Genomic DNA, 26,138 nt, shown 5'->3' on the forward strand with positions numbered 1-26,138 from the left:
ATCTTCAAAAGGATTCTCTTCTAATCTCTCCAAAAGCGTACGATCTTCATGAGCTGTAGATATTTTTGGTCTTCCAGAATCTTGCTTTCTTTCGAGAGTTTTTTGTTCTCTTCATCTTTTATTAATATTAAAACTATTCTTCTCCTTACGTTAAAATGGTTCGCAAATGCAGGTAGTGACCAATCATCTAATTTTGTTTCAATTCTTGTTTTTCGTTCTTTGCTAACATGTGGAGCCATTTTTTTGTGGTTGAACAGAATAAGTTATCTGACAAATTTTAAGATTTGGCAGTGGCAGTGACAGTATGTAAATAATAAGTATTTATCCTTCAAAATACACTGCTTAGTTTTCTGCAAAATACGCTTTAAGAGTCGTATCAGTTTTTTTAGGAACCAGCTGTACATACTATGAATACAAATACAGTCCATTACCCGTATACGTGCCAATGATAAATGTAAAATTATTGATTGTATGTCAAAAACTGCGCAATACCAACCTTTTAAAATTCACCAAATTTAATTTGCATACCTCAATCAGTTTCAGAACAATAAATAAATAGAAAAATTTCAATACTCCTTATCTCGAAAAACGAGTCATTTGCGGACATACATTTATAAAACAAACTCTCAATTTATTTTCAGTGTATTATTCAAATATAATATTCAACTGGACTAACAAAAACTACACTTTTAGGCTTTGTAACTTAGAAACAATTAATTTCTAAGTCTTGAGGCAATAAGAGCTTTTGATCATCAACATGATCAAAACTACATATATCTGCAAAGTTTGAGCCACTTTAACTGAAACAACCTTTGACGTTAAAAGTACCAGGCGCCTTGCTGCAATAAATTTTATATGCAGAAAATATGGAATAATATTTTTTCGCTTTTTTTTTTTCATGTTTTTCACAATTATATTCGCCGATTGCCAAACCATTGTTATAGATATTTACTTGTACGCAGAACAATATCTGTATACTGAAAATTGCTCGTAACTTGTACCATGGACGTACACCTTTTTAAGAGAATATTTTGTATTGTATTCTTAAATAGGTTACGTAAGGGATTATTAAGATTATCAGTATTTATCTTGTACAACATAACTTTATGCAGTAGGATATTGTAAATTTGCATTTGTATTAACATTTATTTAATAGAGTATATATTTTTATTTATATGGCTTCTTGTAATGATTTGCAAATGGACAAAATGTTCATATTTCTATTGGTTCTTTTACGCGTGGTATTACAACCAATTAATAATTTCAGATTTATTGATTTGACTAAATTGAAACCAAAACTTCTGTTTTGAATGAAAATTAGCGCCATGTAAATTATTGTATTTTTTCTGGAGTCCTAGAATTATTTAATGGAATTTAAAAGTGTACCTGTGCACTTACGGAGCATAGTAATTCATATAAAATATTTGATTAATGATTTCTAATAATAATCATAGAATCCTTTGAAATATTACAAGCTATGGCACAACTAAAGAACAATAAGGCTCCGGGCCCAGATGAAATACTTGTAGAAATTTTGAAGAAGGGAAGTGAAATTAATCTCGAAGAAAATGAAAAAGACAGTCAAGATTTGATTTCACGTATAAAGCGTCTATGTATCTGTTTATACGTATTTCGCCTTAATAAGGCTCATCAGAACAGCTATTTATAGGCGTTCTCAACGTAAAAAATAAATCTTTCCTGTCTTTAAGAAGCAACACTAAAATGGCTTCGAAACGGACGCAATAGCGACATCTGATAATAAATCCGTAAAATAGTTTCGAAACACAATTCAGATTTCTGCCTTAATATGAGCCTTCTAAAAATTGCAAGGCAAAGCAGACATTGATAAAGATGTTAATAAAGACATGGGGAATCTAAAATTTGCATTCCACGACATGTCTCCTCAACTAAGCAGAAATCGTTAGCGGATTGGTTTCTTGTACTCATACAGAGTAGATCCGAATAAAATGAAAAAGACAGTCAAGATTTGATTTCACGTACAAAGCGTCTATGTATCTGTTTATATGTATTTCGCCTTAATAAGGCTCATCAGAACAGCTTAGTTGAGGAGACATGTCGTGGAATGCAAATTTTAGATTCCCCATGTCTCTATTAACATCTTTATCAACGTCTGCTTTGCCTTGCAATTTTTAGAACGCTCAGATTAAGGCAGAAATCTGAATTGTGTTTCGAAACTATTTTACGGATTTAATCTCGAAGAATTGAACGAATTTCTTCACACAGATGATTGTAATGAAAGTTTGACAATACTTCTCTTCAAAAACGGAAACACGAGAGATCTTAAGAACTATAGGCCAATCTTCCTGCTGTCCAAAATGTACAAACTGTCCATGAGAGTAATAACCAACAGGTTAAGGCCGAAGCTCGATAGCTATCAACCGGTAGAGCAGGCAGGATTCCGAAAGGGTTACAGTACAGCGGATCATCTTCTTACAGTCACAACGCTAATAGAGAAAGCCAATGAATATCAGTTGAACTTATACATTGGCTTCGTTGATTATGAAAACTCCATTCGACTCCATAGAACTTTGGGCAATAGAGAGAGCTATGAACAACTGCAGGATAGACTTCCGATACAAAATGCTCTTACATAATATTTACAAGAAAGCTACAATAAAAATACAAATAGATGCGAAAACCAAAGCTATACCAATTAACAAAGGAGTTCGCCAGGGAGATGTTATCTCACCAAAGCTATGCACACTCGGACTGGAAGACGTTTTCAAAGACATGAACTGGGCAGATAAAGGAATAAATGTTAATGGAAGAAAACTGAGTCATTTGAGATACGCTGATGACATTATAGTATTCGCTAAAAGTTTCGACGAACTACAGACCATGATAACGCCACTATTTCAAGCTTCGGAAAAATTAGGTCTTAGATGAACTTGGAAAAAACAAAAATAATGACAAATACCCCGAACATTAGAGAAATAACGTTGAACAACATAAATTCAGAAACAGTAAGCGAATACATCTACCTAAGGCAGATAATGAAAGTTAACACAGAAAATCAAACTGCCGAAATTACCAGAAGAATAAGGTTAGCGTGGGCAGGATTTGGAAAACTGAGCTGGATCTTGAAAAGCACTAAAATAGAACAATATTTGAAAATCAGAATTTATGATCAGTGTATCCTCCCTATACTCACGTATATAAGTCTAATGTGGATAAAATAGTAAAGGCACAAAGAGCGATGGAAAGATCAATGCTCGGGGTTAGACTTATAGATAAAAAACAAATAAATAAGAAGCAAAACCAAAATAAAAAACGCAGGAGAACATGCTACAAGTTAAAATGGAGCTTCGCAGGACACAATGCCCGACTGAAGAATAAAAGATGGAACCACGAAATATAACAATAAAGACCATGGTTAGAAAAGAGAAGCAGAGAAAGACCACAAATAAAATGGCCTGATGACATTTAGAAGATCGGAGGACACAACTGAAAGCAAGTGGCGCAAAATAGAAAACACTGGATTGATTTGGAGGAGGCCTATGTCCAAAGTTGGATTACTTAAGGTTGAACAAGAATATTGTAGCAGTGTAATAGTCTTTTAGCGGGTATAATGATTTTACATGCCGCAATAACATGATCTGATGTACGAATTTCCCCGTAGTTCTTTAGTTTTCCTACTGCTATTAAATATTCTAGTAACTTTATTCCTTTCAAGGATTGAAATACAACTGCTTATTCTTTGGTTAAAAAAGTAAGTACCGGTTGCTTGGAAACTACTAATGAATACAATAGTAATGTATTGTTCGGTACATTAGCCATTATGGAGTCCCTGTAGTCAGAAACTCCTTCAGATATTACTTGTAGTATTTTTTTTAATTATGAGGGAATTTAGTTTCAAAAATTTAAATTCCCGTTCCAATTTAAAAAACTTTTTCGTACGGTTATTCCTGTTACAGTAATAAAAGGTAAAATGGATTTCTCCTTAACCACCTTATAAGTACTATGGCTTTAAATATTAAAAATTTTTATTATTGTGATTGTATCATTAAAAATACCAAATATATTTACGTAGATCGCTGAAGTATCACAAATAACAACTATTTACTATTCACTAGTCCAGCAAATAAAAAATAAAATGAGTCATGTGCGTGATCACTAACATTTATTGTATCGTTTAGCAAACTTTTTAGTAGCGGAGAAAGGATGCGTATTTGGTCAGTATATATTTAGTTTTCTCAGAGTTATAAGTACATTGTGTGTTAGAAGTATAGTGGTGCCTTTGTGTGTAACGATATACTGCTTTTGTTAAAAATTGTTTAATTCAATAAAAATGGAAGAAGCTGTCCATCATATTTACCGGAAGTCTATCTGGTGACTTTCAGGAGTCTTTTTATATATCTTCTCGAGCGAAGTTAAAATTGTACAATCGATTTCTAAAAAAAAACTACTATGAATAAAAAAAACATTTTTAGAAATTTTTGAATTCAGAACATTAAAAATATTTTAAATTCAATAGTTCAAAGTTAAGCAGTTACTTTGTCTACATATACGAGAGGTATATGTAGCATTAAAAGAATTAGCTACAAAAATTGGTTTAATAATTAACACCAACAAAACAAAGTATATAAAAATAAGCATGCGACCACAAACCCTACTACCACTTGTTATGAAAAACGATGAAGCAAAGAACGAATTTGTATATCTGGGATCGCTCCTTAATACTGAAAATAATACTACTGCAGAGATAAACCGCAGAATTTGCACGGCCAACAAATGATATTTTGGGCTCAATCTTCTACTTAAATTCAGAATTATATCTAGAAATACAAAAATAAAAATCTACATAACAATAATACGCACAGTCCTAACATATGATTCAGAGACCTGGACTCTAACAAAAAGTAATGAAAACATGTTATAATGTTTCAAAAAAAAAAGTGCTAAGGCGAATCTATGGAGCAGTGAATGACAGTGGAGTGTGGAGAAGATGATACAACTTCAAACTGTATAGAATATACTAGGAACCAGATATCTTAAAACATATTAAGATAGGACGTCTGAGGTGGATAGGACATGTAATGCAGATGGAACAAAATAACCCAGCTAGAAAAACCTTGATAGACCCATTGATCAGAAGAAGTATAAGACCCAAAACAAGGTTCCTTGACAACATCGGTGAAGACATGAGAAATATGAAAATACGTGTTTGGTGGAGAAAAGCGATGGATAGGGGCGACTGGAGAGAAATTCTTGAGAATGAGAATTTATCAGAATGATGATGAAAATAAAAGCATTCGCTTCGTTCCTTAGTTGTAGCAATCTTTGATTTAGCTGCTGATTCAGCTGTTGATTCATCTGTTATATGTTTATTTTGCTGTGTAAACACATTTCGACTATAATTTTAGAACATTAATTAATTCAGCTATTAAATATACTAACTCGGTTATTTTGACACTGAGGAGTATTAATTTTTTTTCAAAAATAATCTTCGAAACTCCATAATTGCCAGTCATTTTATTTACTGCTGAAATATGATTAATGTAATGCATGACTCGATGTATAATTTTTGCGAACAATTTAATCTTATGTATTATTTTTATTATTATAACCAGAAATATATTATTTTATTATTAAAATTTAAAGTGACCAGCACGGAAACATATTTTCTTACGCGCCGCCAATGATCGAATTCCCTACTAGAGAATTCATGATTTATATTTGATTCCGGCTAAATTTGACCAGTTATGACGCGTGACTTTGGATAACCAATTTCATTTTTTGTTTGCTAAACTTGTACCATAAACTAACTGAAATTTACGAGGACGCTTCAAGGAGACGTGGTCGGCTTGTCAGTGGTGAACTGTTATGAATATTTTGTCTCTTTGTAAATCATGGTTTTTGGTATACTGTTATAATTTATAATTTCTAACACACCGTTGGACGAATAACGAAGAATAACCTTTAATAAAATTATTTTTTAAGTGTTTAAAAAGATATTTTAATAATAGACTATAAAAAACATCTCAAATAATTTACTTGTTTCTGCTAAATTACCTATCCTAATTTTAAGTTCTAACTAATAAAATTTACGTAAAATATAATGAAAAATAAACTTTACAATAAAAACATAATATAATAATAAAAGTCTAGAATAAAAATACCGTGTATAAAAAAAATCAATGTAAATATAGCTGTATTATAACATTTCAATACCTATGTAAAATGATGGTATAGCTGCTGCCAACCATTTAAATTTTAATTGTAATCTCTAACGTGTTAAAAAAACTTTATTCATTTCGACTTGTGCGTCCACAATTTTCAAAAATATATCAAGAAAAATTGCAAAAAGAATGTCAAAAACAAAAACATTCTGTATGAAGACAAATTTTTTTTCTTTAGTGTATACAGTGTAATATCAAGCAAAAATACAAAAAGACAGAAACGGGTAACTAAACTTTTAAAAAGATTACTCTCCTATTGCACTTATAGGAGTGTACCTCACACAAAATACGTGCCACCTAGTGGCGAGATACGGAAACAATACGAGGGTTAGAGGGCAGTTCTTACAGTAGGGATCCTGGCTTGTACATAAATATGTAAGCGAGTGTAGAATAATACTGCACTTTGGTTGTATTAGTAGTATGTTAACCAAATCGTGCAGGACATGATACTAAAAAAAGGCATTTGGGCATTAAATATTTAAAAATCTGTTCAGAGCATAATAACTAAAAGATCTTTTACAATATAACAAAAATTACACTGAAATAATGGCATCTACTAAGGTAAAATGTTCCAGTAGTAAATTAAGCCTACGTTTAGATTTCCAGGTGAGAACTATTTTAGGGCGAGTTACATGTTAGACAAATCAGAATAGGGGCTTGGGATCTTGGAATTCCTACAGGTAAAAGTATCGTTGTTAGATGAGCTTTAAATAAGAGAATTACAAATTCTTTGCACACAAGACACGATGTGGAAAAACAAAAGGCAAAAGAACTTTGTAAAGAATAAAGTAAATTAAAAGTAATCCTAGGAGTATGGATTTGTATAATTACTGAAAGAGAAATGAAAGATAATCTTTTATCAAAGAAGATACATACTTAGAGATATTTAATCAGAAACTAAATTCACATTAGGAAGTAATTTTATTGCGCATGTAGGTCAATCCAAAAAGGATGGGAAACAATTCATGGAGGACTCGACTTCATAAAAAAAAACGAGGAACAAAACGAGAAAAAATTAAACGGTGCTTGTTAAAATATAATAAAGTGGGTATTTTTATGAGAAAACATGAAAAATGAGAAACAAATGTGTCAAAACATAAAAGCAAGTTCTTTAGGCAAGGAAAATAAGCAAAAAAGTATCATGTTTGTGACACTGAAGCGGTCAGAAAAACGACAGTTATTTTTTTGTAGTATGGACCTCTGTAACAAAAACCTATATATTTCCTGCAGTCGATTTTTTGTAATTAATTAGTGATTAACAAATTGATGTCAAAAAACGGTAAATTTCCGCTTTTTTGTCTATCAACAAAAAAGTTCGAAACTTATAGTTTAAAGTCATACTAAAACATTTATAAGTCATACCAAAACCCTTAAAATAGGGTTTTCTAAATGTTTCTATGCTTATTTGTTTTTTAAAAAACTGCAAAATAAGTAGAAAATTTCGGTTTTTTATTAATGTTTATAACTATTTTAACCCTTAACTGGTCCGGCGTCGTCTGACAGACGATTCCATATTTTTAATTATATTTTATTGGAAATTGGCATTGCCCACAGGCAAGTCCTTCTATCTAATCCTTAAACTATTGAAGCTTGACAAGTGAGTGTATTTGCGACAAGTTTCTCTTAATTTCTAAAAAGTTATCGCAACAATTAGGTCGAGAGTAGTTCCTCAGACGACGCCGGACTGTTGGTGTGACTTTTTTGTATGTCGTGCATTTTTAGAAATTATGGCCGGGCCATCAAAACGAGTGCGTTTCGGCGATGACGATTATGAGACAACTCTTTTAAAGTGGTACAATGAGGAATGTGATAGTGACAGTGATGTAGACGATATTTCGGAAGACCATAACATTGAATCTGAACACGATACATGTTCGGAATTTTCTGATTCTGACGAGCCTGCAGATTGTGATGAATTAGCAGTAAGTGATAGTGACAAAACCTATGTTTATGGTAAAAATCGACACAGGTGGTGTACGTCAGAAGTTATCCCCTCATCTAGAATACGTAAACACAATATTGTCATAAAAGTGCCAATTCTAAAAACAAAGGCAAAAATGCTCGGCGAGGCTGCGATACCCTTGTCTGTTTGGAATATGTTGTTTAGTGATAACATTCTACAACATATTGAGCATAATATAAACACAAAATTACGATCAATGCGTGAGAAATATTGTGCTAGTTCTATCCATCATCTTGGAGACGTTCTATCCATTCTATCCATGGATGTTACTGAGTTAAGAACATGTTTGGGACATTTCTATAGCAAATTCATATATTCTACATCAGTGTTACAAAAACAATCCAGTAATAAAAGAAAAAAGTGTTTTTGCTTTGGAGTTGGCTATGAAGTTAGTGCAAGATCACATGAAAAGACGAATGACAATGACGAACATTCCACGTCAATTACGTTTTACAATTAGCCAGATACTTGGAGTTCAAGAAGAACAAGGGGACAATCAGACGGATGTTCATATTTTAGAAAAACGCAAGATTTGCAGTTTGTGTCCTAGTAGAAATCGCAGGATGACAAAATACCTGTGCTTGCGTTGTAATGAGCCTGTTTGTTTGGGATGTACACAACCACTATGTAAAAATTGCATATAAAATTGGTAAAGTTTGACTGATGCTGGAAACAAACATTTTTGATCGATTTTTATTTTACCTAATTTTTTGTTTAGTGTGCAATTTGAACATTTATCCTAGGAATAATTTTTTTTATAGCGTTTTTTATATTTTTATTAATTACTTTTCAAAACTCTGTACTTTTTCACAAATATTTGTATGGATGTCAGTTTTATTTTAATATTTTTTTCTTAGCCCAAATAATGCCCAAATCTAATACGTTCACTTTTATATAAATATATCAGGGTATGTTTGTAACATTTTTTCTTATTAAAAAAATTACTTTTGAGTGTTGTTTTGCTTTCTTGAAAACAGTAGTTTCGCAGACTACGCCAGACCAGTTACGCTACTGCTACAGCACCGGACCAGTTAAGTTTTAAGAATAAACTTATAGCCTGCATATTGAACAGAATGTTGGGTCTTGTAGTGCATAAAATATGATCAATATTTCAAACCGATTGTTTAAATAGTATAAAAGTTATTTAATTTGTTATTCCCAAATTAATTTTTTTTTGCAGAAGTATAGGTCAGAAAAATATATAGTTATACTAATCATATTGGCATAGTCTAAAATAAGAAGATTTACTTTAATAATATAATTTAACAATGATGAAGAAAAACAATTTTAAATATTGCAAATTAATTTTGCAAAAACATGTCGATTTTTAGCTTATAACCAATTAGAATAACTTTTTAACCATTGCCTGCAAGAAAATTATTTATTTTATTAAGAAAATCTGCATTTTTCTACAATTTTAAAGAAAAAAACTTGTCCTAGGACAATTAGGGACGAAGTTAGTCCTTTTTTTTTATTGAAAGCAGATTTGTTTATTGTAAGAGATCTTATTAGTGATTTGAAAGAACATACTTTAAAGTTTTGTTGTTCAAAATTCGATCTAAATTTACTTTTAATGGAATCGCTCACAAAGCTTCAAAATTTTATGCTCAAAATTGACCAGCTTGGAAACTCGCGGGAGCAATGGAGGGGGAAGAATAGTTTTTAAATTTTGCACAATAAAACTTCGATTTAAAATTTGGATTACCTTTTAAGCCAGTGATCGCCTTTTAAACATTCCATGTAATATAAAGGTTATAAGTTTATTTTTAAAAAAGTTATTGACGTTAACCCTAGAACCACACGGTTACGTCGGATTCGACATCGAGTCTGACATTTGATGCGTATAAGGTAGTGGGGTAGAGTTGGCGTCTACTGCCGTCTAGTACCCTCCTAAGTAGTCGTTCTCTTGATGTCCACGAAGTAAGGTGAGTCAAACTTTTTTTGTTCTGATTTTATTACGCGTTGATGTCGGATACGACGTTACCGTGTAGTTTACGTAATATATTTTTTTTTAGAAAATGGAATTTAATCAAAGATATTTATCTAAAAAGGAGATTTTGGAAGAAATTTCTAAAATAGAAGATGGAGAAAGCGATTCATCCATAGATGGCAGTGTAAGTGAAATTGAGGACAATATTTTATCGGATCATAACTATGAGGATATCGAGTATGTACCCTCTGACTGTGACGAAAATGATGAAGGTATGGACGTGCCTTTAGCAAATGAACCACTAGATGAGACAAACTTTTTTTTGGGTACAGACAATGAAACAATTTGGACTGACATTCCATTGAGTAGTATACACTCTCGAACTCCTTCGAGAAATATTATTACACACCTTCCAGCAGCAAAGGGTTAAGCCAAAGGTCTTACTGACGAAATAAATATTTTTAATCTTTTTATAACAGATGAGATGATTGAACTGATTGTTCAATATACTAATGAAGACATTGAGAAAACATCATCGGCATGTAATTCAGAACAGTCTTACATATCTTCAACAGATGATACAGAAATAAAGTCCTTTATTGGCTTGCTATATTTACTTGGTGCACTAAAAATTCAGTCTTGACATTACTGGATATGTTTTCTCCAGTTTTTGGTCCCAGTTTATTTCGTTGCGTCATGAGCAAAAATCATTTTGAGTTTTTGTTGAGAGTGCTTCGCTTCGATTCTAAGATCATGAGGGAACAACGAAGGAAAACAGATAAATTTGCTCCATTCAGAGAATTCAGGAGTTTATTCGAGAGTGATTGCAGAAAAAATTACACTCCATCGGAGTATATAACCGTGGATGAGACTTTGTTAAGCTTTAGGGGAAGATGCCCGTTTAAAATGTATATACCAAGTAAACCAGATAAGTATGGACTCAAAATTATTTCTCTTTGTGATGCAAAAACATTCTCTTTCAATGGAGGAGTTCGTTACGTTGGCAAAGAGAACAGACCACAAAGTGACCTGCTGTTACCAACTCAATATGTTCTCAAGCTGGTAGAACCCATCAAGAACTCAAACAGAAACGTTACCACTGACAACTTGTTTTCGTCTTGTCAACTATCTGAGGAACTTAGGAAGAGTAATCTAACTTTAGTAGGCACCCTTCGAAGAAATAAGAGGGAGATTCCTAAATCCTTTATTGACAAAAAAGGGATTCCTACTGAGTCATCACGATTTTTGTACAGTCAAGATAAAATATTGGTAGCAATAGTCAATAGTCAATGCATTCTACTGAAGACGTAAATCAAATGTCCAATAAACTTGATATAATAGAATTCTACAATATGACGAAGGAGTGATCCGACGTCTTTGATCAGCTCTGTCATTCAAAGACCACCAAAAGAAAATCCAACCGATGTCCTATGAGGTACTTTTTTGGAGTTCTTGATGCTGCTGCTGTGAATACTTTTGTAATTTACAAACTGAATGTAGATACACCTCAATTTTTAAAAAACTTATCGCTCGCCTTATCGGCTACTCACATGCAGCGAAGAATTCAAAATTCCAGTTGCCCTAAGGACGCAAATATCTATATTGCTGGATAAAGATGTCCCTTCTGCTACAAATATAGCTGCTGACGCTTAACAAGGAAGCTCAAAAAGACCAGTATTGTGTACCCTCTGTGATCGGAGAAAGAGAAGGAGAAAAATTACAGTTGTGGCCATTGTAATAAAAGTGTGTGTAGTGAGCACAAACGAATTGTTTGCCCCCAGAATTATAATTAATAAATACAACGGTTAAACAAAATAAAAATTTTGTAATTTTTTATTTTGTTTAACCGTTTTTGTTGTTTTTTTTTGTTCTATTTTATAACTTGGAATATGAAGAATTGTATTACTTTTGTTTAATCGTTTATGTACTTCCAATGTATATATATATATATATATATATATATATATATATATATATATATATATATATATATCAATAATAAACGCATTTTTTACTAAAATCTATTATGAGTTTGGTTATTTAGTTTACAATTGTCTGTTTTGTACATTAAAGTAAGTTTACGATATAAAATAGCGGTAAAATTAGAATGATGTCGTATCCGACGTGAAGGTACTAGATATGTCCCAATCATCACCGTGTGGTTCTAGAGTTAATAAAAAACCGAAATGTTTTACTTATTTTTAATTTTTCTAAGCAACAAATAAGGAAAAAAACGTTTAAAAATCGCTATTTTGAAGAATTTTATGTGACTTATAAGCTTATGACTATTAAATTTGTTTTAAATGCTTTATTTTTGCTGATAGATGAAAAAAGCGAACATTTACCGTTTTTTTACATTAATTCGTTAATAACTAATTAAGTCCACAAATCGACTGCAGGAAGCATATAGGTTTTTGTTACAGAGGTCCATGCGCCTCAAAACAACTTTCGTTTGCCTGACCAGATAAGTGTCACGAAAAAAAAACTTATTTTCCTGGGCTGATAGTACAATTTGGAGAAATATGAATAGTGTTATTAGACATACAGGTATTAAAAATAATTAAAGAAAACCTCAATAATAAACAGATTTCGTAGTGGTCAAAGAAAGTACAAGAAAAATAACGATAAGAGAAAAATGTATACACAGTGGTATGACAATAGGTCAAACACAACTATAAGGCCGTCAAAAGGAAGCTAGAATAGCAGTAAAAATGCTATAGCATAAACGTATACAAATCGATACGATAACCTTAAAGGAGGACGAAGTTAAGACATATAAAATAGCCAACCATAGAATAGTTTACAAAAATGATGTCAAAATCAATATAAAAAGTATTTTGATTGTTTATTTAATAAAGAATTTGACATAAATTAAAATATGCAAGGACGACCAATCAGGTGAGGTATCAAGAAGAATAGCAGATATATGAATATCTTAAAAACGTATTTAACAACGGCAACATATTGAATAATCTGAAGCGAAAAGTCTTCGTTCAGTGTGTTCTGCCAGTAATGACCTTCGGTGCAAAAATCTGTCACTAACAAAAAACTATGCTTCAAAGCTAAGAGTAACACAAAGAAAGATGGAGCTTTTAATGATAGAAGTAACAATAACAGACAATATCACAAACAAAGACCTACGAAAAAGATTCAGAATTGCAGATATTGTAGAAAGAGCTTGCATAATAAAATAAAAATAAGCATGCTACGTGGCAAGGGTAAGCAATGGAAGGTGGAAACGAATTAACCAAATGAAGACCAAACAGAGGAAGACCACCTACACGATGGCAAGATGATCTGCGAAAGATGACGAAAAATTAAATCCACATGACCGTGCACTCTGGATACAAACAAGAGAGGCCTTAAAACGGGCTGATGATGGTAAATGTTAATGTTTGACAGAAAAATAAAACTTAAAATTTAATTTTTTAAGTTAATTGGTTATAGGACCCACAAGTGAAAAAAATGTTATTGTAAATATTTTTTAAACTACACTTTTAAGACAAATTAAAACCTACGGTTAGCCTAAATATTTTATAATATTTACCTATTTAAGATTAAGAACTAGCTTTATATGTATATTTAATTTTAAAATTAATTCAATTCAAAGACGAACAAACACTGAGCAATGCATAATGACCATTAGATCACTCACAGTCCTCCTCGTCCGAGTCATCGTCGGCTCCGCAGTTGTTGATCTTGTTACATCTTAACTTATCAGGAATACAAAACCCCGATTTTAGGCATTGAAACTCGTCACAGCTTGGCCCTTCTATCACTTCAGTCCAAACTGCTCGGAATCCTTGAGCACCAACAGCTTTGTCTGCCGTTATAAAACTAAAAAACAGAACATAATATAACCTTTATATAATAAAGAAATGAAACTTATTTTTATATAGTATTATTCTTGGTCCACAATTTATTACTAAAATAATATAGGTTAACATAAACACATAAATTCTGATCGTCGGATCCAACATTTATCCTAAATTATTTTTGATCGTTATTTTTGACTTTTGCCTGAAACTTCATCTTTTTCTTTTTTTTTCTTTCTTTTTTTATCGTGGTTTTGTTAACTTCTGTACAATTCTATATAAAATCTTTTACTATCATTAAACATTCATCTCTGTTGTTGATGGTACTTTAACCTTTATTTTTTAACTTCATTACTTCTATTTTGCCATTTGTTAATTTTCTTTTTAGAACTTTCAGACCCTTTTATTTTCAATCGTATGTTGAAATTGTTTAGTTTTATCTTTCCAGTTATATTTTTATACTTATCTCTTAAGTTTATGGTGTTGTTTGCTTCTATTACTGTACAGTGTTTTCCTCTTCTAATAATACTTGTATTTGGGGACTTATTCTTTCGTTGTATGATTTCTTTTGACAATGTATCTTTTGGCTTTTGACGTGACAACGTCTTAAATTAGGTTGTGGCTCGGAGTCATTCATGAAAAAGTGTAACGCCCGCTCACGTCTGTTACGGTGAGTCACCGAACGAGAGAGAGGCCCGCCGGACCGGCGAATGCCTTGCGTCTCTCTCCCACTCAAACATGATCGGTCCGCTGCTCGCGCAGCACTAGAGAATTAGGCGCGTTGAATCGGTGTGTGCTTAAATCATCGTCCTATCCTCAACAAAATCACTCAAAGAGAAATTAGTTAAGTTTAAGTTTACATGTACAATGTTTTAGTAAACAAAATATATTTCTATAGTTAAAATTTGTGCAATTCTTATTTTCATTCAATTCCTTGTTCCTATTGTGCAATTTAATAATATTCATATCAATAAATATTCTACCGAGAAAAAGACGTTGTCACGTAAAAGCTTTCGAGAATGCTTTTGATATGTGTTTATGTCTTTAAATGCATTTTTATTATTAGACTCTGTGTATGTGGGTGTAAATACTGCCACATAAATCCATATATTTTCTCCAGCAGAAAACTAGGTAAATTTTCACCTTGCTTGTTCCTGTTTACCAAACTAAATTTTCCCAGTCATGGGAACTGTTTCATCTGCCTTTGTTTTTATTTTAGCATTGAAGTCCCCACATTAAAAAACTTTTTTTTATTTCGTGTTGGTATACCACGGAAAAGTTGCTACTAGGATAGAGTTTTAAATTACAAAAATAATTTAGTTGATATCTTCCGGTCGCGCATTGGTGGTAAAGTTTAAAAAAATTGGTTGTTTTTAAAATTCTTTTGAAAACACAAATATATAATCCTGTTCTGCTATATCGCGTATATCTTTCCTTGAGGGGTCAGGATTAAAATGAAGCAAAGAAAAAAACGATATATTGACATATTAGTGTCGCGCATCGTCCATAAAATATTAACAAATATCTTTTTTTTGCTATTTTCTTCTTTGAAAATACAACGTATTTCAGGATATAAAACGAATACTATAGTTCTACTTCTAATGGAATTTCGGGCTTCTTAATGAATACAATTAAAAATACCTCAAACATTAAAATACAGTATATTGTTTGTAAATTCCATGTACAATTGCATACATTTACAGTACAATAATTACAAAGTAATATGCAAAACAAACGTGTTTATGAATGAACCTATTGTTAAATTTTACTTTTACTTTTAGTCGTTATTTCAAACAAACTGGTAGGTCTACTAGTCGATGTTCACTAAAACTGTGACTTGTGTGTGTAGTCTGGCATGAAAGAACGAAAAAAAAGTGTTTTCCTGATGAATCCATCCCTGGAGTTGGCACCAACGACCTTTTTCGACGCCTCAGTAACAAGCTTCACACAACGTTCCACAGCTTGCGTATAGCATGGAAACTTATTAAATTTCCATTTACTAATATTTTCAGAAATTTCTTTATCAGTTGATCTTCACAGTAGGGGTAGGGACGATAACTGACATGTGCCCCAGTGTATCATCTCTGTGTAGTCAGTTGCACTGAAAATAAGTTTTGGAGTAACAAAGTTCCTAGGTAATGGTCTCGTTGTTGTGTTTCTCGTTTTTATTACTCTTCTTAGAGCTAGTTCTCAGATGTGCTTCTTATCATCTACAAGCATGCTTAAAAGTAAATTTTCAGGATGAGCAAAAAATGAATTTCTCTCTATGACGGGATCAACAACTTGCAGGAGATTTTCAGGTAAAAATGCTGCCTGCAGCCTGGAACACGTGCTTCGGGCCATCTGTGAAATATTTACTTTTCTTTACACTGAACCAGACAGGCATGTAAGACTTCATAATGAACAAAACTAAAATTTTATTTTCATGAGTAGGTTCTACTGTACTCACGTAAAGTCGTATAATACGGTTGGCTGCGGTTAGCCCCCTTGAGTGGAAAAGAGGTCCAGGATCGCGACGACATTCACTGTCTGGACAAGCTTCCGGTCTACATCTGGAATTTTACATTCAATACTCTTAAAACCGACTAGTGGAAGATTTTTACATGCACTAAGCTGGACTTCTAGTGGACCACTAAAAGAATTGGGACCGGATGTTTCACCGTCAAGAACTTGAAATAAGTGACGAAATGGCAGTTCATTAAAGTGCAAAAGACACACTCCCCATTGCAATGGTCTATTCAAATGCTCTTCAACTAGGCGAATAATACCCGTTTTTCAGTCTGTGTTTGTTTTATCTTTCCTGCCATCAAAATAGAGTCCCTTCGGTGGCAGGTGTACACTTAAACATTTATCTTCTAGTTGCCTGCGTTTACGTTCTTTTTCCCGTCTAAGTTTTTTTTTATCCACAACATATGAACTATCAATTTCTGAAATCATACCAACGTTTTTTAAAACACTCGATGCAATCGCTGCGGTCGTACGGTCTGATACTCCATAACGGTCACTAACTAAGGCTGTGGACTTTAATTTAACTCGCATCTGTCACGGAGATTTTGCAGGAGGTTCATAGTTATCATAGTACCAAGTCCTTCGGATGAGTCACTGTTTGTGTTTGATGTCACATTTGATTTTGAGTATAAAGGTTGCGATTCATCAAGAGGAAGTATCAGTTGAGTGTTTTTCAGCCTAGTTCTTCTTTTTCTTTCGTCTGTTCAATATCCACACTTCCAATGTTAGCCAACCCATACTTCCTTTGTAAGTATACAAATCTAAGTTCCAACGGGGGAATTTTTGGGACTCTCGCAAGTACATTCATATATCAAAGTACACGCACATAAGTCAGGAGTGTTGTGGCAACTGCATTGCACGAAAATATTGCACTTGCAACACAAAACATCAAAGATTCCAGCCGATTTTTTTTAAATTCTGAAAGTTTTCTTTTGAACAATGGCTTTGGTCTTTGTCATTGTTAAAAAAATTTCGTAGTTTGTAGTAATTATAATGAAAAGTATTTACTAGTTAAACAATTTTGTACTCTGACACATTAGGTAAGGAAGCTTTTTCAAATACTGTTTTGACTTTATTGGCTACGCTAGCAGAAAATTTAGAAAAACTAACACATTTGTTGTTAGATTCCAACGCTAAGTTAAAACGTTCTTCAAAACAGAATTTTAAAACATCTACGTGGGTTGGAAGCTTATTTGGAGGCAAGTCTTTTGGATGGCCAAATATGGGACACTCAAATGTCTGACGTGTTATCTTTCTGGAAGATTCCATTACAAAAATCCTTTACATAAAACTTAGACGAACGCACTTTACACGACACGCTTGCTCGAAACGGCATGGCAGAATAGCATAGCAGTCTGGACGGATGGATTCATTGTAGCGTTGATTTTTGTGTGTTGTGTGTATATATTGTGTATTGGGTGTGTCCGCTGTCCTGTTTTAGGCTTGTGCCTCTTCAGGACGTGTTTCCTTTTTGATGGGTGTGGCACTGGGTTTTTTGGTGTGTCCACTGGGACGGATGGTGTGTGAAGAGAGTAGAAAGGGATTATGGGTAAGGCGGGGTGGGAGGGGAGCGAAGGTCATCCACACAGCGCCATGTCTGTGGCTGCTGTAAAACTAAACAACTCTGCAAGGACCACCGATTTGTAATAATTCAATTCAGTAGTTTTTTATTAAAGTCTTGTGCCTGAAACATGAAAAGTAGGGCCGTTAAATTGGTTTTATGTTATCAAAAGCGTTGTATTTTCAAAAAAAAATAGCAAAAAAAAAAGATATTTGTTAATATTTCATGAAAGATGCGCGACTGGAATATGTCCATATATCTTTTCTTTCTTTGCTTTATTTTAATTTTGACTCCTCAAGGAAAGATGTAAGCAATATAGCAAAACGGGATAAAATATTTTTGTTTTTAAAAAAATTCAAAAACAACCAATTTTGGAAGATATCAACCAATTTGAAAATTTTTTTTGTAATTTAAAACTCTATCCTAGTAGCAACTTTTTCGCGGTATAGCAACACGAAATAAAAAAAAAGTTTTTATCGGCCCACCCTACCCCACATTTAATGGTAAAGTGGATCTTTGTTTCGTTGACAATCCATGAAACAGGCTAGCAATTTAGTATGATATTCTGATATTCTGGAAATCTTTTTCTACCTGTCTGGGGTAATACATTTTGAAATAACTGAATTTTCATTTTAAGTAAGGGGGTATTTAGGTCAAAGATGTAGGTGGGCATACTTTGCAAAACACAGGAAATTGTATAAGGACCTGACTCCCTATAATAGGAAGAGGAGGCTTCAGCGGCTAGCATTTTTTTCATGCAACCCTTACCTGAACCTCATGGCATTGGAGGTAGATACATATTGCCATTTTTCATTAAGGCCTTTTTCGCCACAAAGTTCAATAGGAGTAGAGGAAACATCATTCCATAGCCTAAACACTGCAGCCGGACAACCTCTACCTGTAAAACAAGTTTGGCATTACAATTTATTTATTACAATATATGTCATATTTGTGTTTTACTTTTATATAAAAATATTATAATACAGTATATAAACGCCAATCTAGGTAGCAATGAAGATTGTATATACAAGGCAAGTAAAAATAATATGTAATAAGTTACTACGTATTCATCCGGAAGACCACAATAATATTTTACTTAACAGTTTTGGATCTAGAATCACCGGTTTCAAAAATATAAGTTATTTTATTTGTAAAAATAATTATAATGAAATAAAAACTTTTTGTATTAATAATTATAAACCGGTGATTAATACAAAAAGTTATATTTGATTTCTCCTGTTTAATAATAGAGTATATTTGTTTATTGTTATAAGAACAGGACAATATATGAGAATAAAGCAATCTATGATGAAATCAATTTTTTTCAACTTTAACTTCGTGTAGTTCCCAAATGTATGAAGTATAATCATAAGATATAAAAAATATATCTCTCCTTTTTAGTGTGCATCATCCTTTAAGGGCATTTACAAACATCACGTCTACTTTGCTCTGTTCGCAGCAGCTCTGAGAGTTTTCTTGTTGCTTTTCTACTACACTGTTTTCAATTTTTTAACTAAGACATATTTTTTATTTTTTAATATGTGACCAAAATAGCTTATTTTTTTTGCTTCATAATATTGAGTATTTTTATTCTTTCATCTTTATTAGGTTTAACGTATTTGTTATCATTTTCGTATTTTCCACATTCTTCGATAACACCACACCTCAAGGCTAGTAAGTCTCTTTTTAATTGCATCTAGTTTTAATTTCTATTACCTGTTTTCATTGCATAATACCATTTTTATCTTATTGCCAGCACTTCTGGCTATCTCAAGGCATCGTTTTTTTTTTCAAGGATACGGTCCCATTATTCATTTAGCTTACATTTCAGGTAATGGTATTTGGTACCTTCTCTAAAGTTTGTCATTTAACATAGATTTTTTCGTCTCCAATTTCATTCTTATTGACAGTCATGATTTCTGTTTTTTTTTATTCAGAGCTATTTCATACCTCTCGCCGTATTACATAGTGCGAATAACAAAAATTTGCAGCCCTTTTCTGCTCGCCACAAGGAGTATCATATCGTTTGCATACATGAGATTTTTCACTAGTGTTTCGTTAATTAATATACCTTTATTTACGTATTTTAGTGCCTCTTTGAAAATCCTTTCTGAGTACATATTAAGACGTAAAGGGGACAGTACGCATCCTTGTAGTAATCCTCATCATTAGATTTTTAGATTTTTGTTGGTCCGGTCTACTCGTATTATGGCTTTTTGATATCGGTATAAATTTGTAATGACTCTCAAACTAGATTATCTATTTCTGTATTCCGTAATATGTTTGCAAGACTTTTGTGTTGTATTTTGTCGAAGACTTTGTTTTTCTGGCTTAGACTTACCGTTATACAGCCAGACACAAAATAAATCACAGTATCCATCATTATAATTTACCTAAATGCCTTAATACAAAGACATTAAGATTACATCGACATTAGGAGAATGTAATGCACCTTGTGCACCTGTAAAACTATTATGCAATTTTTGTATTTAAAAAAAAAAATAAGTTGCTGAACTGTTAGAGAAAACCGAGAATATTCACGATGAAAATATTCCAATACTGCCAGCAGACATTTTATATATTATTCCTTTCGACAATAAAAGCGGAAATACCGACTGCGACTGTGACTCAGGAGACGACAAAAATAATGATGTGAACTATCTAAGTTTCCGACAACTTCGAACATAAGGAAAGCTGTATAGTATAGAAAATAAGCATTTTTTATTGAATAGGATGCTATATAAACAAGGAAGATAAGAAGATATTTAGCTTTAAATTTTAAATAAAAGTAAGGAAAATATATTCAACAGTACTCCATCGATAATCAAATACTAAAATCATGCAACCTCCTAAAAAAGATAAAACCGAGATAAAAGGGGAGAAATTGGTATAGATAGATCAAATAGATAATTATATATCCAATTACAGAACTGCTAAGAGAGGAAAAAAATAGTATACCCCAATATCACACTGGATATTTAACTAATGTTACTAATGCTAATCAACTAGTCCGCTCTTGTGAGTATGATCAATACAATCTACATTTAGGAGAGAAATTGCACCGCATCTTCTAAGAAAATATGGAGTTAAACCGAGACTGACTGGACCAAAGAGAGCTTCTGTGTACAATACCACCTCAGAAAGCCGCCACTTGATAGTTTGCCAACAGACAAGAAGATGTTTCCAGCCACAAGTAGCACCTTTGTGTTCTCGTGTATTTTGTAAAATCATATTTGTCTTTCGCCTTACGATTGTATAGTCTACGATAGATTGTAGACTTCAGGTATTTTATGATCACGTACATTTGTGTATATGTCGGTGTTGAAAAAATCTGTTTCTGTAATTTTTATTTCGTTTTGTTTACATACAGCTATTACTCTAGTACCATTATCTTCCACCAAATTCAACTACGACTGTATTGTGTTGTTTTCTACCTGTCCTACTAACTAAGTCTCCCATGAACATGATTTTTCTAGATCTGCTGACTTTACTAATTTCTGAGTGAAGTTTCTCAAAGAAATTATCTTAGAGGTTAATCAATGCATCATCAGTGCCCTTTTGTTCTTTGATACCCCACTGTAGATTAGCAACGATAACAGCATTAGAATCCCCAAGAGCTGAGTTAAACCTGGAAAAGTTATATAAAAGACTTCTTATTTAACATAACGTTAACGAGATAAATTATTATAATATCCAGACACTAACGTGAGCAAGCACATATTCTCATAGACCAACAAATTCAAAGAGTTTATATGGTTATGCTTGACCCTTTCTTTACCGGTCATCAATACCTAGGTAGTTCTGCCAGATCCAAATATTTTTAGGTTAGGCACTTGGCGTAGAGACTTATTTAGACTGCCGTATAAATGTGACGGTGGGTTTAAAATGTCACCAAAAAATAAAAAGTGTCGCCTGTATATTGTCCTAGAATTTAAAACAATTTCACGGGCGAACGTATAAATACGGCGATGGGACTGAGTGCCCATCTAGTTGTTGCCATATATATACGGCGCTGGTAAAGAAAGGGTTAAATGCTTGAATTCCTTTAATATGTGGGTAAACAGACGACTAAAGGCAGCTGCGTGGTTAGAGTCAGAAATGAACTGAACCAAACAACATAACCAATCAATATAATAATAAGAAGCACGCTGGAATAGTTCGGTCACATTATGAGGCACAATGCAAAATATAATCTTTGCATCTCATATTGTAGGTATAGAAGAAGAATAAACATTACACTTGCAAAATAAAAATTTAATGGTTTAAAAATTTAATTACAGCATAACGGAAAATCGACTATATTCTTTTTTAGAGCTGCTGCCGATAAAACCATGATAGCAAATATAGTAGCCAGCATGATAAACAACGATCAATAAAGGTAATGAAATTAAAAATAGTAGAAGAAACATTTTATTACAATGTAAAGAAAGCTATCAAACAAACAAAATAAATCAAAATCAATATGGGAGACAAGAAAGCAAATTTTGAAAGTGATTGAAATTTCAAAGTGGAATTGCACTCACTGTCACAAAAATTATCGTGGATCTCTTCCTATCTAGTTTTGTCAACAAATTAAATTTATGGTTACTAAAACATTATTTAAGCTGCCCAAAAGTAGACTTTACGCCCAAAAACCACTCCAACCTACTGAAGAACAATTAATAAAAGATCTGAGGGAGCCTTGTAACTGGCTACCTACATAAGAGGGTTGGAAATCTTTGGATTCCAAGTCTTACTTCAAAGGACTTGTGAATGGATGTATCTCCATAGGTTTGGTTCTTCAGCGGCCGTTAAAGGATAAGGATTCTTAATATGAGCAAATATAGCTCCAGAGAAATAAAAGCTCTTTTGAGTTTATCGATTTATAATTAAATCTTTTAAGAGTAGAGAGGCCCAACATGGCCGTAGCTTACTATACAATATCAAAAATTCATTCTTTATAACACGTAGAAGAAAACCGGTATGAGAAAATGCCTGATTTCGGCGGAGAGAAGTATTTAATACGTGAATTGAGAGTTTTTAAATACTCGATGCCTTGATGGCGATGTGTGAACTTGAACTGATAAATCACTACTACTTGCGTGAACGTGAAGATTGCTACTATTTTATGTATTGTGAAAAATATTTAAGAGGGTCAGACGCCAGTCAGTCGGGTGTCGCGAACAAACTTGATGAAGTGACTGTTCTAGTTATTCTACACTAAGAAAAGTCTAAAGAATTACATTTTTATTTTATATTTTAAAACAATATGTTCATTTCTGGAACAAGATCAATAAAATATTTAGCAATAAAGTTATTAAGTTTAAATTAACTTCAAATTTGCTAGCACTAAAGGTAACGACAAAGTTCAAAAATATGCAGAAAATAAAGGGATGACGAAAGAAAATCATACGAGGAATATATTGATCCAAAAGTACACCCAAATGCACCATAGGCGATACATTTAGAAGCGTCAAAAAATCATGCATCGAGAAACTTTAAAAATATCATACAAGCGATAGATCAATTAAAAATAGAAAGAAAGAAGAAAACTAACAGAAAAAAATACAGGATCACAACTAAAATATTAATTTAATGGAAAAGATGTACATAAACGAAATATTTTTTCGATGATATCATTTACATAACTACATACACTAAATATATACAAATCCTTCTGCAAAATCGCTACATGGAACGTAAGAAGTATGTATGAACCTGGGAAACTGAGGAATATAGAGCAAGAGATGCTGCGACTGGAGATTGATATATTAGGAATAAGCGATACAAGATGGATCAGCTCTGGCAAACTCAATACAGACAATGGACGAATTTATTACTCTGGAAGCAGCGACAATCAACACAGATATGGAGTTGCTATGATCCTCAGTGAAAAAGTAGCGAGATCATTAACAGGCGTCGTTCCGATATCCGAAAGAATTATAATGCTGCAGATATTGACAACCCATGGAAAAATGAACTTAATTCAGATTTATGCGCCAACTGCTGACAAAAATGAAGAAGAAATAGAAAACTTTCATAGCGAACTTCAAAAAACATTACATCTCACAGCATCTAGAGATATAACAGTGATCATGGGTGATTTCAATGCAAAAATTGGCGAAGGAAAGTGCTACCCTAATGTAGGACCATATGGGCTTGGTGAACGAAACGACAGAGGAGATCGCCTAATAGAATTTTGCCAGGAGCATAATGTTATAGCCGCAAATACATTTTTTAAATTACCCAAGCGACGCCTTTATACACGGAAATCGCCAGCTGACAAAGACAACGAAATCGTCAGAAATCAAATTGACTACATTCTAATAAAACACAGATATCGAAACTCAGTTCAGGCAGTAAAGGCATATCCAGGAGCAGAGATATCCTCTGATCATAGCCTTCCTATTGCTAGGTTTTAACTTCAACTAAAAAAGACGCAAAAAAGCCGCAACAACAATAAACTTAACATACAGAAACTAAAGTCAGAAGAAACAAAAGAAAATCTGAAACACGAAATCAACACAAATCTAGATAGAAACCCAAGAAATAATTGCAACGTAGAACAGCAGTGGCAATTTTTCAAAACCTCTATATTGAAGCCAAGTAAGAAAGTACTTACAACAACCAAATATAAAAAAAAGAGTGGATGACCGAGGAAATTATAGAGTTGATGAATGAAAGGAGAAAAAACAAAACCATCAATACGATCAGCTATAAACAGCTTCAAAACCAAATAAGAACAAAAATTAGGAAGGCTAAAGAAACCTACTTCTCTGAAAAATGTTAGGAAACAGAAGAACTGGAAAACAGATATGACAACTTTAATCTACATAAAAAAGTCAAAGAACTAGCCGGAGTAGGAAGTAGAAGAAGCTCGAATGTATTGCCCGACAAAAATGGAAATATTATATTGGAGACAGAACAAAAACTACGACGACGGAAAGAGTACATCGAGGAATTATTTCAGGACCAGAGAGAAGCTAGTACATCTGTAGATAACCAAACGGGAGATGTAGGCCCAGAGATAACCAAGTCAGAGGTTAGTCAGGCATTAAACTCAATGACAACCAATAATCTACTGGTCCAGATGAATTACCAAGCGAGCAATTAAAGTTGGTTAACGAGAAAAACCTAGACATAATAGTAGAACTGTTCAACGCTATCTATACTACGGGAATCATCCCTGGAGGAATGTTCACATTAGCATTTGTGTGTTTTCCAAAAAAAAATGAATGCCAAAGAGTGCAGTGACTATCGAACCATAACCTTACTATCACATACCTTGAAAATTCTGTTGAAATTTATCCACACCAGAATTCACTCTAAACTGGAGCTGGATATTAGTGACACACAATATCGGTTCCGCAATGGTATGGGTACCAGAGAGGCACTATTATCCTTTAACGTGCTGACGCAGAGATGTTTGGATGTTAACCATCCTCTTTACGTCTGTTTTATAGACTACAATAAAGAGTTTGATAAAGTAAAACGACTTATGGAAATTCTAAAAAATAAAAACCAAGATGAAAGAGATTTACGGCTAATAACAAGCCTTAATTACAATCAGCGAGCAATAGTACGAAGTGAAAAAGATACATCTGAAGAAATGGAAATAAAGAGATGAGTCAGGTAAGGCTGCATACTATCACCTCTATTATTTAACGCTTATTCTGAAGAGGTAATTCGAGAAACTCTGGAAGGTGAAACAGTCGGCATAAGAGTAAATTGAGTCTTAGTTAACAACATCAGATATGCAGATGATACAGTAATAATAGCAGATAGTTTACAAGACCTAGAAAGACTCATAAGTAAAATAGTAATATGCAGCAGGGAGTACGGACTCTCGCTCAATATCAAAAAGACTAAGTTTATAAAAATTTGTAAAAACAACCATACTACTAAGGAAATCTTGACAGTAGAAGGCCAGCAGATCGAAAGAGTAAAAAAGTACACTTACCTAGGAACACTTATAACAGAAAATAATGACTACACTGCAGAAATCAAAGTCAGAATCGAAAAAGCTCATTTTAATTTTATGAAAATGAAAAAGGTCCTATATGGCAAAGGTTTAATATTAGCTCTTAAAGTACGCCTAACAAAATGTTACGTATACAGTGTACTATACTATGAAGGGGAATCATGGACGTTAAATCTAGACACAATGAGACGACTTAACGCC

At 33.0% G+C, this 26,138-nt stretch overlaps 1 protein-coding gene across 3 annotated transcripts in view; it reads right to left on the reverse strand.

The window, feature by feature from the left end:
• LOC140439959 (tolloid-like protein 1) overlaps positions 1–26,138 on the reverse strand; it is a 740,970-nt gene that overhangs the window by 17,280 nt on the left and 697,552 nt on the right. For all 3 annotated transcript variants that reach the window (XM_072530156.1, XM_072530155.1, XM_072530154.1), the window contains 2 exons: positions 18,746–18,875; positions 13,749–13,930 (listed from right to left, as the gene is read on the reverse strand). In XM_072530156.1, coding sequence (XP_072386257.1) covers positions 13,749–13,930; positions 18,746–18,875 — 312 coding nt within the window. The remainder of the gene's footprint in view (positions 1–13,748; positions 13,931–18,745; positions 18,876–26,138) is intronic.

The sequence above is a fragment of the Diabrotica undecimpunctata genome, chromosome 4 (assembly GCF_040954645.1).
Source record: "Diabrotica undecimpunctata isolate CICGRU chromosome 4, icDiaUnde3, whole genome shotgun sequence".
Classification (NCBI taxonomy): domain Eukaryota; kingdom Metazoa; phylum Arthropoda; class Insecta; order Coleoptera; family Chrysomelidae; genus Diabrotica; species Diabrotica undecimpunctata.